Below are 13,768 nucleotides of genomic sequence, written 5' to 3' on the forward strand. Positions count from 1 at the left end.
TATAGTTGTGGCTGTCCCTCATGCTTCTCATTTCCCTTTTCCCAATTAAATTTTAGCTGAATGTCACATTTCCCCTGAGTTGTATGGAGGGTTTTCCAGATCACCTGTTGGGTGTGGGGACCGGCTCCTAATTAAAATTTAAGTGCAGCTAGGTGTATTTCTTTCTGCCACTATGCTGTCTCGCAGCAGCGACGTATTCTTTGATAATCACATTGACCTTATTGGGCGGATTTTTAAATGCTTCTTATGGGCCAATGGTCTTTTTCTTCTTCTCTGAAGTAAAACATTTAAAAAGATGTGTCACCTGAAATTATAATTAAAGAGGCATTTGGTTATTATTAAAGAGGCTTTTTTTTTCCCCTTGTGAGATTTCTTTTCTCATGGACATAGACAACACCATAATAAAGAAACAAGCAAGGAATAAGTAGTGGTTGTTAACAAAGGAGAAGCTGTGCCGCCAGTTCTTTCAGACTCTCCTGCTGGATGTCCCGGGAAGAGGAAGACAAAAAGACACATATCAGACCGGCTATGAGATACTGTGTATACACAAATGTCAGTTCAGGGCCTCGTTCATCATGTGTTAAGACCAAAGGAAGTTTCCCTTTTAGCAACATGTACAGTAATGTCGGTTCAACCTGCTAAACTATAATCTTAAACAAAGAAAGCTGCATCAGGATCAACTGGTCCATTCATCAATCACCAAGATTATTAAATGTTGTCTTTCAGTTTCATTTCTCGTCTTTAATGTCATTAAATAGAGGCTTTGACAGAGTTTTCAGTTTCAGTTAGGATGTTTGAGATCTTTCTCAGCTTTACTTCATTACTGCAGTGTCTGTAAGCCTCAGTGCCATGCCTGAGTACTGATCATTGTTTTATCGTTTGTTGATCTACTCATGTTCAAAATAAGAGTGTGCGGTACACTCTTATTCTTATTCTGGGAAGACAATAATAAATATCTCAGAAACTACATGAGCACAATTAAGTATTTAGTACCTATGAACTTATAGGAAATTGAATATCAAATATATACACACATGTAAAACAATATTTCATACGGAATTTAATAAACATAATGTTGACATTTTTCTTTATTTTTTCAAATCTCCTTACTTTGACTTGTTAAAAGTGTGAGTTTTCATATGATCCCTAAACAATGTCAAAGTTGTGCTGATAAATATTTGCCCAAAGTATGTCCCTACCACATTTTAACTCAATCAGAACAAATATTGCAGCATTTTTCCTAATCATACTTAATACTCTTTGGGCACTAACGGGTTAACAATAAAAAGATCTTAGCATCCAACTCCGAGCGCCAATCTGTAAGTGTATCTTTCTGAGGAAGTTGCAATGAATTAAGGCGACTAATACCACCTAGTGGAGGCCACACGTGAAGGTGCACTGCATCCCACAGGCAGAGTGCATCAAGTATTAACACTTCTCTCACACACACACTGCACAAGTGCTGGATGACTGGAAACTGGAATGAGACGCTGATCGCTGTTTATTATATATTTGTGATGAATACATTAGTAGTTATGGAAAGACAAAATACTGTGAGCAGCATTGATAAAGACATTCAGTCGTTTTAATCCAGTTTCACTAACTAGCCTACTTGGTTTCCCTTTCCATTACAATCAGCCTCTCCTAGGGTCAGGTCTAACAACACTTCTCAGGATATCTCTGCACAGCTACACACACACACACACACACACTTACAGTGTAGTCTTAGAACCAACATTGATTTCAGATTCACTGTAAGGACATACAGACACCGTTTTGTTTAGGCTTGAACTCCTTCTCGTAAAATAAACAACCAGACAGGTATACCGTAAAACCTTTATTACTGAATTGAAATGTGACACTAATTTTGTATTCATCTGTGCAAACATTTCACTAAAGAGAATTTTCATATAAATAATGGGGCATGAGCTCACATTTACAATCCCCTCACAGCAGTGATATGACAGCTTCTGAAAATGAAGCCCAACGTAAATATATGCAACGGTTTCCGACTTTAAAAGTCAGATGACCCAACACAAGAATTTCAGCAGGGCTTTACGAGAGATAGATTCTCTCTGCAGAAGAAGAAGATTTGTTTTGGAGAGTTTCCCAACAGTGACAAGACATGTATTGCACTAGTATAGCTATTAAAGGCTACTTGTCTTGTTGAGACAAAACAATTTGGGAAAGACAAAAAAAAAAAAAAAACAGACCGTCCCAGCTGTGAAGTGAATATCAACTGCATTACAAAGTGCTCCTTCCACTAATTATAAATCGTATTGCATTTGTGGTTCCTGTAGAAAGGGCGAGTGTTTGTACCATTTAACAACTACAAAAACAAAAACATGTGATCATATACATAAAAGGCATAAAGAAAGGCAAGTGTCCAGTATGTCCGACTTTGTGTAATCCAAAGTATAGACTACATATTCATTTGGGTATGGGATATTTGCGAGTGAGCAAAGTACCACTGTGTTTGTCTTTTATGATTTAATCGAAGACACCTGGAGACAAGAACAGGAAAGAACTTCATTATTAAACAAAAATAACTTAAAAACACAAATATTTTCATGGCTCAGGTAAACCGGAAGACTCGCATAAGATCTTCCTCACGTGTCCAACTCTCACGACCATCTCCGTTGCAACTAATAGGGTTTTCTGGGGAGCCGACTTCGAAAGCTCACGGAACAAGCAAATGACCTCAGAGAGAAAATGAGCTTTGGAAAGTCAGACATGCGGTCAACACTTTACGCTCTAGAAGGTTTAGAGATTGATAGGGATTGTGGGTGAGCCGAGGCCCTCCTCCATCCACGGTACAGAGGAAGGGGTGCAGTGCTGCGCTGTGCGTCGATGGATGCGACGGAGTCGCAGCAAGTACAGCATGATAGACAACACCACAATGAAGAAACAAGCAAGGAATAAGTAGTGGTTGTTAACAAAGGAGAAGCTGTGCCGCCAGTGAGAGTGCAGTCCTTTCAGACTCTCCTGCTGGATGTCCCTGGAAGAAAAATATAATACACACATATCAGACCGGCTATGAACAATGCCATACTGTGTATACAAAAATGTCAGTTCAGGGCCTTGTTCATCATGTGATAAGACCAAAGGAAGTTTGCCCTGAGAGAAAGATTCTGGGAAACATGCTTTAAAATTTATGCCGAGCAGTTTTCTTGATTTAGCAACATGTACAGTAATGTGGGTTCAACCTGCCAAACTGCAATCTTAAAGAAAGCTGCATCAGGATCAACTGGTCCATTCATCAACCACCAAGATTAGGAGAGGTTGTCATTCAGTTTCATTTCTTGTCTTTATGTCATTAAATAGAGGCTTTGACAGAGTTCAGTTTGAAACCAGCTTTACTTCATGCTGTGTCTGTAAGCCTCAGTGCCATGCCTGAGTACTGATCATTGTTTTATTGTTTGTTGATCCACTCATGTTCAAAATAAGTGTGTGGTTATTAAAGATAGCTCTGAAGGTAAACCAATCATTCCTCCACTTACATGGGAGAACAGATTATTATATAAAGCTTGATTAGTAAGGGGACTAAGAACGGGCCACACGTGAGAGAAAATCTTTCTTACCTCAAAGGCAGAAACCGGGTTCTGTAGAGGATAGCTCCAAGAGTCCATTGGACCTCCTTATCATAGACCAATAGAGCAGTCTTTAGGCTTTTATAATTGGCTGGGAAAGAGAAGCCTGAGTGCAAGACTTCATACATCCATGCAGATTTAAAACACTGGTACCTGCAGGAAGAAACATAAAACCATTGATAAACGTTGCTGTCTGAAGTAGCAGGAATGTGACCAACTGCTTAGTGCAGCTTTAGAAGAGGTTTCATAATCGTGTGTGACTTACTTCAGTCTGTGAAGATCAGCATGTGAGGCGTACAAGCCAGAGTCAAAGCGTTCCCTCAGAGACTTCCACTGGGTGGAACAGTAACTCTGTAAATGTTAAACGACAACATCAGGAACGTTTCTACCGGTAAGACGTCAATAAATAATACATTAACCTCCATTGCTCCCAAATGATTAGATAATATTAAGTTACTTATTGAGGGTATAACTGGCATGCTTTGTGAGAGTAGATGCAAATTATTTTTAAAAATGCACTCCAGGAATGCACTACCGTTTTAGTTTTTTTTGTGTTGCATAAATTGACGACAACTGCAACTTTGTTGTGCAACCCTGTGTTACAGAATGACATTAAATGATCCTCTTTCTATGAAACATTCACCTTGGCAGCCTTGGCATATTTGGAAGCGTTATAATCCCCGCCCATGCGCAGCACATCCTCCGTGCAGTAGTAGAACTCGGAGAAGCCGTAGAACTGACTGTTGCTGTAGTCGATGGCTGGCTGGTAGATGCCACTGAGGGAGGTTAGGGTCTCATTAGTGCGGTTGAGGAACGGCTGGAGGATCTGTCTACACTGCTCAAAGTCTCCTGTGCCTCGCAGATAGAGCTTCTCTGTAGACGGGCCAATCTCATCCTGCAGATCTTCGGGTAGACATGGGTCGAGTAGAGGAGACTCTGCCGTCTCACCCGTATGCTGATCTAACAGCCTGGAGAAATGAGTAACACCAGTGTAAATACACGCAGCACTGTGTACCGACATTTAAAAAAAGAAAAAGTGATGTGGCTGTGGATCTCACTTGTTTCGAGTGGCAGTATTTCTGATGACACTCTCCTCATATCTTTGGCGCGCTGCATTTCCTCCAAAACCCAGGAAGGTGGATACATAAACACGGTAAACATGGTCGGTGCGATGTGCGTCACACCCTAAATTGAACTCTGCCAGTAAGTTCTTGGCAACTTCCTCCTAAAAAACAAAGAAAAGTCAGTCTGGGAACCGTCATAATATACCAATGCATGTGTTTAACATTCATAGATGACAGCAGTACTGACATGCAACACATTCATTCATTATTAAAGGAGGTTACTTATGTTTTAGGCCACATTTAGTCACATTTCATATTGTTATGCCTAGTTTAATGCATCAAAGAACAGAAGTTGAAACTATCCAACAAGATGACAGTAAAAATCCAATTGTCCGTCATGTGGTGTAAAGAAAAACCAATGTATGCCAAACCTGCCAATACATCACTACAACACAAACAAGAAATCAGGATTTTAACAACTTCCATTACATTTGACGGTCTCTACGTATATGACTTATGTTCTCAGTCCAAATATCCTGCTTTGGAGTCATGCAGCAGGCTTACAGTATGCCTTCAATAGTGATGAATGGAGAGCAGATCATCTCCACGGGACAAAAATGGTGCATACAGGGTTTAACCAGGGAATGACAGAGGTTGAAAGGAGGGAGAAGAACAAAGGGTGAGTGACAAAAACCGAAGACAGAACAAAAACAGAATTGGTTGTGGATAATAACCTGCTGTGGAGAAGCAAAGCTTACAGTTTTGGGCACTTCGTATGCGATCTGTGTGGAGACCCCGCCCATGTCCAAGACACCGGCAGTCCTTTTCCTCACCTGCGCCTCCTTCTGATCACTGCCAGGGACATTAACCTCCACTACAGCTTCCCCATCTTCAACGATTGACAGGAGAGAGGTGATAAGACAGGACGTTACTACGACTTGTTTGTGTGGTAGACAAAACAGAAATGAACTTTGTAGAATGGCACACTGTTGAAAACATTACATGCTTGGGTCCTTACCGTCCTTGTGCACATGGTTAAACCTTCCGAGGACAAAGTTTATTCCTATCCATGCATAGACACCTAAAAGCAAAAGATGACAAACTGTTAAGTTAATAAATTAACTTTTACCAGCGTCTTAAACCCCTTTGTTTAAGAAATACAAATGTGTTTCCCACGTTAATTAATTAAGTAGATTGTATTAAATGTTACAATATAAACCAAAAAGTACATGAATCTAAATAAAGCTGCAACTGTAACACATTTGAGTTCAGCATAGCGATTTATTTCTATCCATTCTCATTATTCCTCCTATTTACCTTCCTGTTTTCCAGAAATCACTTCCACATGGGAATCAGAGAAGAGGAAGTTGAAGTTGACCGGGATGTCTGTTCGCAGATCCTCAAGAAGTGCTTGTTGTTGACTGAGATTTAACAAAATCACAAAATGCTTTTACCTTTTCAGTGCAGTTTAAAACATACGGTATGAATTGTGGAAGTAGTGCAAGTTTACAGTATAAGATGATGCTCATTAAGCCTGACTGTACCTTTCAGGAAGGATTCTCATTCCGGCTGTGCACAGGATGTACAAGGGTGTTTCTTGGTGCTTATTTTTGGGAATGTGTTGGGCTGCAAAGCTCAGCAGTGGGTAGATATAATCACTAGCTTTCCCAGGTGATTTAGCCAATTCAGAGATACCTACAATGAAAAAACATAAAGCCCATATTATTTTTATTTCATCATTTGAGAGTCTACAAACAAACTAATTGTTGAACAATGCTTATATTCTCTCCTTTAAATACTCCAGGTACTTACCCGGTTTGATCTTCATGACCACTGGCTTGCGGTGTTGATCTCTCATTTGCCGAATATCCAGCAGTTCATGGGGATTACCATTATGCCGGGGCCAACAGTACACAAATACCCTGGAGCCACTGCTGCCACAGTCCACCACCAGGCCATAGTTAAGGTCGGGGTTGCTTGTATCTGTTGCGTCCACATCTGTCACCCTTGCCAAGTGCCTTTTAGATAACAAAGAATTTAAGTCAAGACAATAATGATAATGATCGCCTCTGATCATTACTACAAAGCACTTGGAGAGCAGCTGTTACCTATGGAAGTGATTTTCCTCTCTGATCCAGCTGGCATGCCCCTTTCCAGTGACAAGCAGCAGGTAGAGCAGTCCTATGAGGCAGAGCACCAGGCCGATGAAGAGCAGCTGTCGGAGGGAAGGTGTCAGGAGCCGAGGAAGAACCTGGGACGACAGGCTGAAATGCCATGGGGCTGGGAAAAGGCACGAAAAGCTGATCCTGCCAACAGATATAGGAAAGGAGAGCATGAGCAAAGTATGCCTAAAACATCTCAGAGATCAATCTACCCACAAATGACAGAAAACCAACCTTCCCATGATGCAGATTGTCTTCTACTTGTTGGTGCAATCAAATTGTAAATCAAGAATCAGTCTGCTGAAGATGTGAGGCTCCATCCCGGTTTCCTCACGTGCCATCGTGACCTTTTAGGGTAAAATGTCTGACATGTTAACATTTGCAAGGCAACTTCTGAAGTCTTGTATGACAAAGGCCTTGGACGAAGACGCTATGGTGTAGTTTCGTTGGTATCTATCGCTGCTGTCTGTAATGGTCGATTTTAACGTATTTAAAACTGTAAACAAAAATGAGCAGAATTGAAAGGACGTCAGAGAAACACTATTGTTGTAAATAAAGGTAGTAACGTTAGCTAACGTTAGCGTTTCCAGCATTGTTTTCATACGTCTGTGGACAGACTAACGTACGTGTTTGGCTGTAGGCGCGAGCTAAAACAGCTGAATTTGACATATTGTTACAAATCGTCAGTCAACACATTAAAGTTCTAGGTGCGTGTCATTTACACGATGTCATACTTACTAACACAAAAGCGAAACTTCCCCCTTTTCTGGAAAAATGGACATTTCTGGGCAGCCAGATGCTAACCGCTGGCTAATGTTTAGCGAGTATGTGGCAGGTCTCCGGTGAGTGACGTGGTTGTCCCGACTCCCGACCACGGTGCGCTTGATTTTGTCTCCGCGTTGCCCGGATAACAAGCAGCAAAAGGTAAACCCGAACCGCCCAACATTTCTTCTTCTTCTTCGTTTCCATTAAATAGCGGGTAGCAACTAGGATTAAGGTGCATTAGCGCCACCTACTTACGGGAATGTTGACATTGATTTATTTTCTTTATTATTGTTTTGCAACAACTAAGTATCTAGTTTCTCTCAAGTAACTGTAGACTACATTAAATACATTTGACAGGCTTCGTTCTTTAAGTTTTGAAGATGTAATTCTTATAATTTATTTTGTGGTGGTATACTGATATTGTACTAAAAAGGCATAATACATACAACAGTGTTTTTCACACATAGGACACATGTTGCCTTTTTTAATTCACCATTACCTTAGAAAACATGACAGTCAAAAGATTTATTTAAAACACAATGGAGAAGATACAGTTTGTGATTCATTCAAGGCACTAAAGGAATACCATGTTTTGATATGTATACAGTACTTGGGAATATTGCAATCTTTTAGTGCAAAAACAGTCTGTAAACCTACAGACCTTAGGTACAAAAATAACCAAAGTTATACCCTAGGGTTGTAGTCATACAAGCTGAGATACTAGTGCAATTCACACTGTAAAACGTGTGTATTTTTATTTGACTAATTTAAAGCATTATTCATCCACCTTCAACAGTGCTGCTCCCGTATTGGAAGATGCCCATCTCCTCACTACAACCAGACGACTTGGACTTTACTGTCCATCTTGCAGTCCAACATCTCGAAGTGACTGATATGCCAGCAGTGACTCACATCTACATACTTGAGTTTCTTGCTTCGTTGCATAACACTTTTCACTGTTATCATCTTCACATCAGTCCGCGGCAGGTCAATGCGTTGTACACGTCCGAGTGGGATGTGAGGTGAATCCAAGTCCAATCTGCTCAGTACCTCCTGTAAAATGCAGTTCAGAGGGCAGGGCAGGGACACCAGTGAGAGCTTCTCCAGTAAAGGAGAACCAGCCAGGAGACACTTGAGTACCCTCTTCAGGGACATCCAGGACATGACAGGCTTCATTTGGCTGTGCTCGTAGGAGAAACTTCACACAAAGAAGAGAGACACAAAGAAGATGGATTGATAGATTAGGATTACTTGAACAGAAAGTAGGAAACCACTCGGATTGAAATGTAAAACCAAATGACATGCAATGTTTCCGCTATCCAGTTCTGCGTGACGTTAATGTGAAAGGCACTTTTTTTTTTTATCGATGTTACTAATTATTTGGAGAATTTGCAATGCAGCGTAAAAAAAAAATGATTCATAAAATACTTTGTCCCATATTTTTTTTAAGGCTTTCGAAATAAATTAGGCCGTCTTTTTAGATTAATTAATTCAATGGCTTTTTAAGGATCTGCAGGAAGCCTGTATTAGGTCTACGAAAAACACAATTAGATCCCCATCATAGCTGTGTCAAATACATGACAGGAATAAAACATTTAATCCCCTGACTCCCAAACACAGGTCAATAGTTCTTTGTGTACTACCTAGTGTACCTCAATAGTAGCCTTACTTGAGAGTGAGAGAGCAGAGGTTAGGCAGCTGTGGAAGATCCCGCTCGTCCCGCTGATCCTCCTCGTCTCCTTCTACGTGTGGGGTGGTGGGAGGCTCGGCAGAGATGAGCAGGTCTTTGAGTCTGGGACAGGCCTTGATGACCTCCAGTAGAGGGGTGTGAGGGCTAGTTTTCACCCCCTCCAGGGTGAGAGAGACCAAAGAAGAGCCTGCAACTTGCAAGGCAGGAAGGAGATCCACCAGAGGGCCCGGGTAGTGTACCGAGAGGCTCCGCAGCTGGCCTGAACATGCCTGGAGTCCAGCAGCTAACAGAGACCCCTGGCTTCTTCCTCTGGGATCTTCACAATCATCAACGTTCACAGATATGGAGTAGATGTCAGGACATGCACGACTTAAACTGTCCAGAGAGTCACATGATAAGCCCTTGACGTCCTTCAGGCGCAGGATCAGGTGTTCATCACCTGATGAAACTCTTCCTTTTTCCTCTGCTTGGTTCTGAGAGCAACTTGGAACTAAATCTCTACTTGCATCTTCCTCACTCTCACCATACCCCTCCCACAATAACATCTCCTCCTCCTCTTCATCATCATCTTCTTCACCCCCTGCTGCTCCTTTACTTGTTTTACTCCAACTGTCCATGTTCTGCCTGTGCCTCCGATCCCTCCACACCTCCTCCAGCCTGGGAACTCCTTCTCTGTCAGTGAACTCATCTGTCTGGCCAAATTGTTTGTGCTGGATGAGACAGCAGGCCTGTGCAAGGCCCTCCATGGCCACTCTCTCCAGGCAGGGCAGGGAGAGGAGGAGGTAGGCTGCTGCCGCCACAGGGTCTCCCTCTTGTTCCCCAAACTCAATATCCAGAGCCAGCAGACTGCTGAGTGGGAGAGGAGACAGGGGTGAAGCGCAAGAGGAGGATATAAAAGATTGGGATGTCGAGGAGCGACAAGGTGAGTTAGAAGGACAGCCAGAGGACGAAAAGGAAGCTCCACCTCCAAGAGGAAGTAGTGCAGCAGGGGAAAGGAAATGACAGCGAGATAAATCCAGATGGCGCAGCAAACGACAGCAGTGGGCAATCGTCCTGATTACACGTCTGTCACAAGGTGTACCAGCCAGGGAGAGCGAGCGCAGGGCAGGTAGACAGCAGAGGGTTTCAGACAGGACCTTTGAGGTCAGCTGCTGGGCTCCAGATAAGTCCAGACTCCACAGACACTGAGACAACAAGGAGGACACATAAAGACATTAAGGAATTATAGGCCAGACACAAGATATCAAAAGAAACAAAACAACGTTTACCATACTGATCAAATTCTGAAATTGTCTGTACAACTCCTGTTTTACAGTTAGTTTAGGTGAAGTTTATTTAATTAGCTGTGATTTCTTTACATGTATGTCCTGATTATACCATATACAATCTGACCTGGCAACGTGCAGCAATGTGGGCACAGAGGGCGGCGGTGACCAGCCCAGGACACTTTTCTAGAGACAGGCCACGGAGTTGAGGGACTAGCAGGAGGTGGAGGGCTGCCCGGGACATCTGCTTTCTGGTGCACAGCAGCAATGTCAGCTCCTCGACCAGCTCACCCGCTATATGGAGAGAAAAAGACAGAAAGAGAGACAGACAGGGAGATATTGTAGCAGGATTAGAAGTGATCAATTACTCTGTAAATCACTAAAATCTGGATATAAGTCAAAACATTTGAAAGTAGTTTAAGAAAAACATGTGCCTCTCCTTATTCAACCTCTGACTCTGCACAAGAGTATAAAGATAATTCCCGCAGACCTTTCATTTTCACAAACTCACTCAGAAAATTGAAAGGCCCCATGATGTATCTGAATGAATAATGATCCAGGTAGTTATCAGCATAGTCCTTCACCCACACTTCCTTCATGTTGTCTGCCAGGCTCAATAGACACAGTCGTGTCAACGGAAGCACGGCTCCATCTTCATCTGACTTCCCGCAGCTCCCCATCACCTCCATATTTCTCCTCCTCCTGCGCCCGGGGCGAGCCATGGCCCCACCACGTTTACCCGAAGCCCGGAACAGAGGCATTTCCAGGCAGGACGTGGATGCTGGATCTGTGTGATGAGGAGGCTTCCCTTGTTTCTGGAGGGCTGAGGGGATTAAGAGGATAGAAGAGAGAGAACAAGTTTCTTTTTTTTCTACAATTTGCTATTTTTCTTATTATTTCTTATCTTTTATAGCTTTTAAAGATAAAGAAATCCCCTTTTTTAATGATTGTTTGGCTACAGTTGGTAGTCATGTGCAATCAGTGCTAAGGGGTCAGTAGACAAATAAATTGTGATATGTTTGCATCAATAACACTTTATTGATCCCCAGGGGGAAATTCACAAGATACCCAAAATATAAAGTTATATATTTCTCATACATGTATATTTAATTGTATTTATTGACAGTGTTGCGCAATATAGCGCCGTAAATAAAGGATCGTCTAACGTGAAGTTTCTCTCGTCTAACACCTGTCAGTAATACAAGTGTTATTAATTCAGTTGGCTTTAAATGTATGTTATTGATTAGTCGGATTGGCTATGTTGGCTAGGCTAACAACATCCATGTTAGACTAGAGAAACTGGTCAACTGTGTCAATTAAAACCCATGTATGGGAAATATGCATCAGTGGACGTTAATGGTGTGACAGTAGCATACCACCTTCAAGCAGCACGTGCTGTCAGGAAACGATATACCTGCAACATACCAACGCAGGGATCGGAATAACATCAACACCTTGTGATCTAGGCGTCACAAGGGATATATAGTTAGTATGTAGCCTACAATGTAATATCCAACAATAATGCATTAAAACTTACCTGCAAAATCACTTATTTGTTTTTACGTCCAATAATGCAATAGAAAGAAGCCAGGGTTGTATAGAAAGTAATGTGTCGGTAACAATCTTTGCTCAACATGATTCACAGCGACACTTCCTGACTGTATTTTCCAGGGATATTCCAGCCCTGAGTTTGATCTCTCAGGCTATGTAGGAAGTTGCAAATCATTCAAGGCGTGTTCTTAATTTTAAACCAAGCACAGTAACCAGCAGTGGTGGGCCGTCAGGGCCAGCAAGGCCTTCTCTGCTGGCCTAAACATCATCAGAATATACATTTAATTTTGATATATGCGCTCACAGCCTCCGAGAGGCACTGCACATTGTACTGCTGGACATACCTGCTATTTACAACTAAATGCTTCGGAAATATTAATATAACTCTGTTGTTAGGGTGATGCAACGCCCGGTTATACTGCGTTTCTGTCTAAATGTATAGTTTCTAGAGCCATGGCGTCATAATGATGGTATTAAGAGGTGGGATAATTCAGGTAGGACTGTGTAGGACATCACTGAAGGCCTGGTAACCAGTCTGTACTATTGACAAATTGATATCTGTAGCAAACCAGATTAGTCACATCTTCCTTAAATAACAACAAAACAGAGTGTCAAACGGTCTAATGTGATGTGTAAACAGTCTGTCCTGAAGTTCCAAGAACAGAGAATAGAATTAGACTTTATAGTCGTTAAGTGAGTGTTTATACCTTGAATGTTTACAGACAATCGGCACATTTAGCTGATACAAGAGATACAAGAATGTCAAGGTGACATGCTCAATCGCTGTAAGTAGGACAAATCTTAGATGAGCATATGAAGAATAAGACAAGATAAAAAAATTACCATTACAAACACTGAAAATTAAAATTGGATTGGCGGTGTGAGGTATGCATGTTATGTATTTGAAGTGGAACATAGGCCTTGATGTCAGTGAGACATGACAAGAGCCATCTTCATGTCACTCTTCTGCCACCTCAGCTTCTCAGCTGTCTGGCCCAGATGGTGAAGATTTAAAAGCTGTGGACTCGTCTGTTAGTGAGCTGGAAGGGTCCATGGACAATTTGTTAATCCAGATATTTTACCTACATTCTGGGTTATGATCCTCAGTAGCTGCTTGATAACTGCACACAAAAAAATCTAAACAGACTTAGTGGTATTCTTTATTTAAATCTTCCATGATGTCACATATCACAAAGTAACTTTAATTTGGTATGATAAAAATTTGATTTACAGTAAAAATAAAAGAAGTAAATTTGTCCTAAAAACATTCTCAGGACAAACACATATTAAGCAATCAGTCCATTTAATTTAAATCATAACACAGTTTGTAATGGTATTACAAATACATAAGGAAATTAAATGTGGATGATTTACAAGGTTGGCCTTCAGCTAAATGCCAAGAAAACTGAGTTCATAACATATAACATCCCCCCGGATCATCCACCTCTAAAAACAACAGGAGGCACTGCTCTAAAAGAAGTCAATGATTTCAAATACCTGGGCTCGTGGGTCAACTCGTCCGAGCACGGCATGACCTGTGTGTGGAACTCCAACCTCCCCCGACAAATGAAACTCAGCTTCTCCCATACAACAGTGGAGTCTGTCCTCCTGTATGGCAGTGAATGCTGGACCCTGAAGCCCACCCTGCAGAAATCCCTAGATGGGTGCTACACGAGAATGC

At 41.7% G+C, this 13,768-nt stretch overlaps 2 protein-coding genes across 4 annotated transcripts; both read right to left on the bottom strand.

The window, feature by feature from the left end:
- Positions 1-1,824: 1,824 nt before the first annotated feature.
- Positions 1,825-7,742, bottom strand: entpd4 (ectonucleoside triphosphate diphosphohydrolase 4). 2 transcript variants are annotated; one of them, XM_029439653.1, is made up of 13 exons: positions 7,555-7,742; positions 7,051-7,163; positions 6,763-6,960; positions 6,467-6,672; positions 6,199-6,349; positions 5,972-6,075; positions 5,673-5,735; positions 5,413-5,543; positions 4,649-4,815; positions 4,234-4,558; positions 3,856-3,941; positions 3,582-3,743; positions 1,825-2,998 (listed from the first exon to the last, which is right to left on the bottom strand). In XM_029439653.1, the coding sequence occupies exons 2-13, from the start codon at positions 7,056-7,058 to the stop codon at positions 2,764-2,766; spliced, it is 1,836 nt and encodes a 611-aa protein (XP_029295513.1). In that variant the 5' UTR covers positions 7,059-7,163; positions 7,555-7,742; the 3' UTR covers positions 1,825-2,763. The 2 variants fall into 2 exon arrangements, with proteins under 2 accessions (XP_029295513.1, XP_029295512.1); XM_029439652.1 differs by having other exon boundaries at positions 5,389-5,543.
- Positions 7,743-8,091: 349 nt separating this feature from the next.
- Positions 8,092-12,203, bottom strand: LOC115013383 (uncharacterized). Of its 2 annotated transcripts, XM_029439651.1 has the most exons (6): positions 12,074-12,192; positions 11,916-11,998; positions 11,048-11,359; positions 10,664-10,830; positions 9,251-10,455; positions 8,092-8,779 (listed from the first exon to the last, which is right to left on the bottom strand). In XM_029439651.1, the coding sequence occupies exons 3-6, from the start codon at positions 11,295-11,297 to the stop codon at positions 8,413-8,415; spliced, it is 1,989 nt and encodes a 662-aa protein (XP_029295511.1). In that variant the 5' UTR covers positions 11,298-11,359; positions 11,916-11,998; positions 12,074-12,192; the 3' UTR covers positions 8,092-8,412. The 2 variants fall into 2 exon arrangements, with proteins under 2 accessions (XP_029295511.1, XP_029295510.1); XM_029439650.1 differs by lacking the exon at positions 11,916-11,998 and having other exon boundaries at positions 12,074-12,203.
- Positions 12,204-13,768: the final 1,565 nt, after the last annotated feature.

This window comes from Cottoperca gobio, chromosome 9 (genome assembly GCF_900634415.1).
Source record: "Cottoperca gobio chromosome 9, fCotGob3.1, whole genome shotgun sequence".
NCBI lineage: Eukaryota > Metazoa > Chordata > Actinopteri > Perciformes > Bovichtidae > Cottoperca > Cottoperca gobio.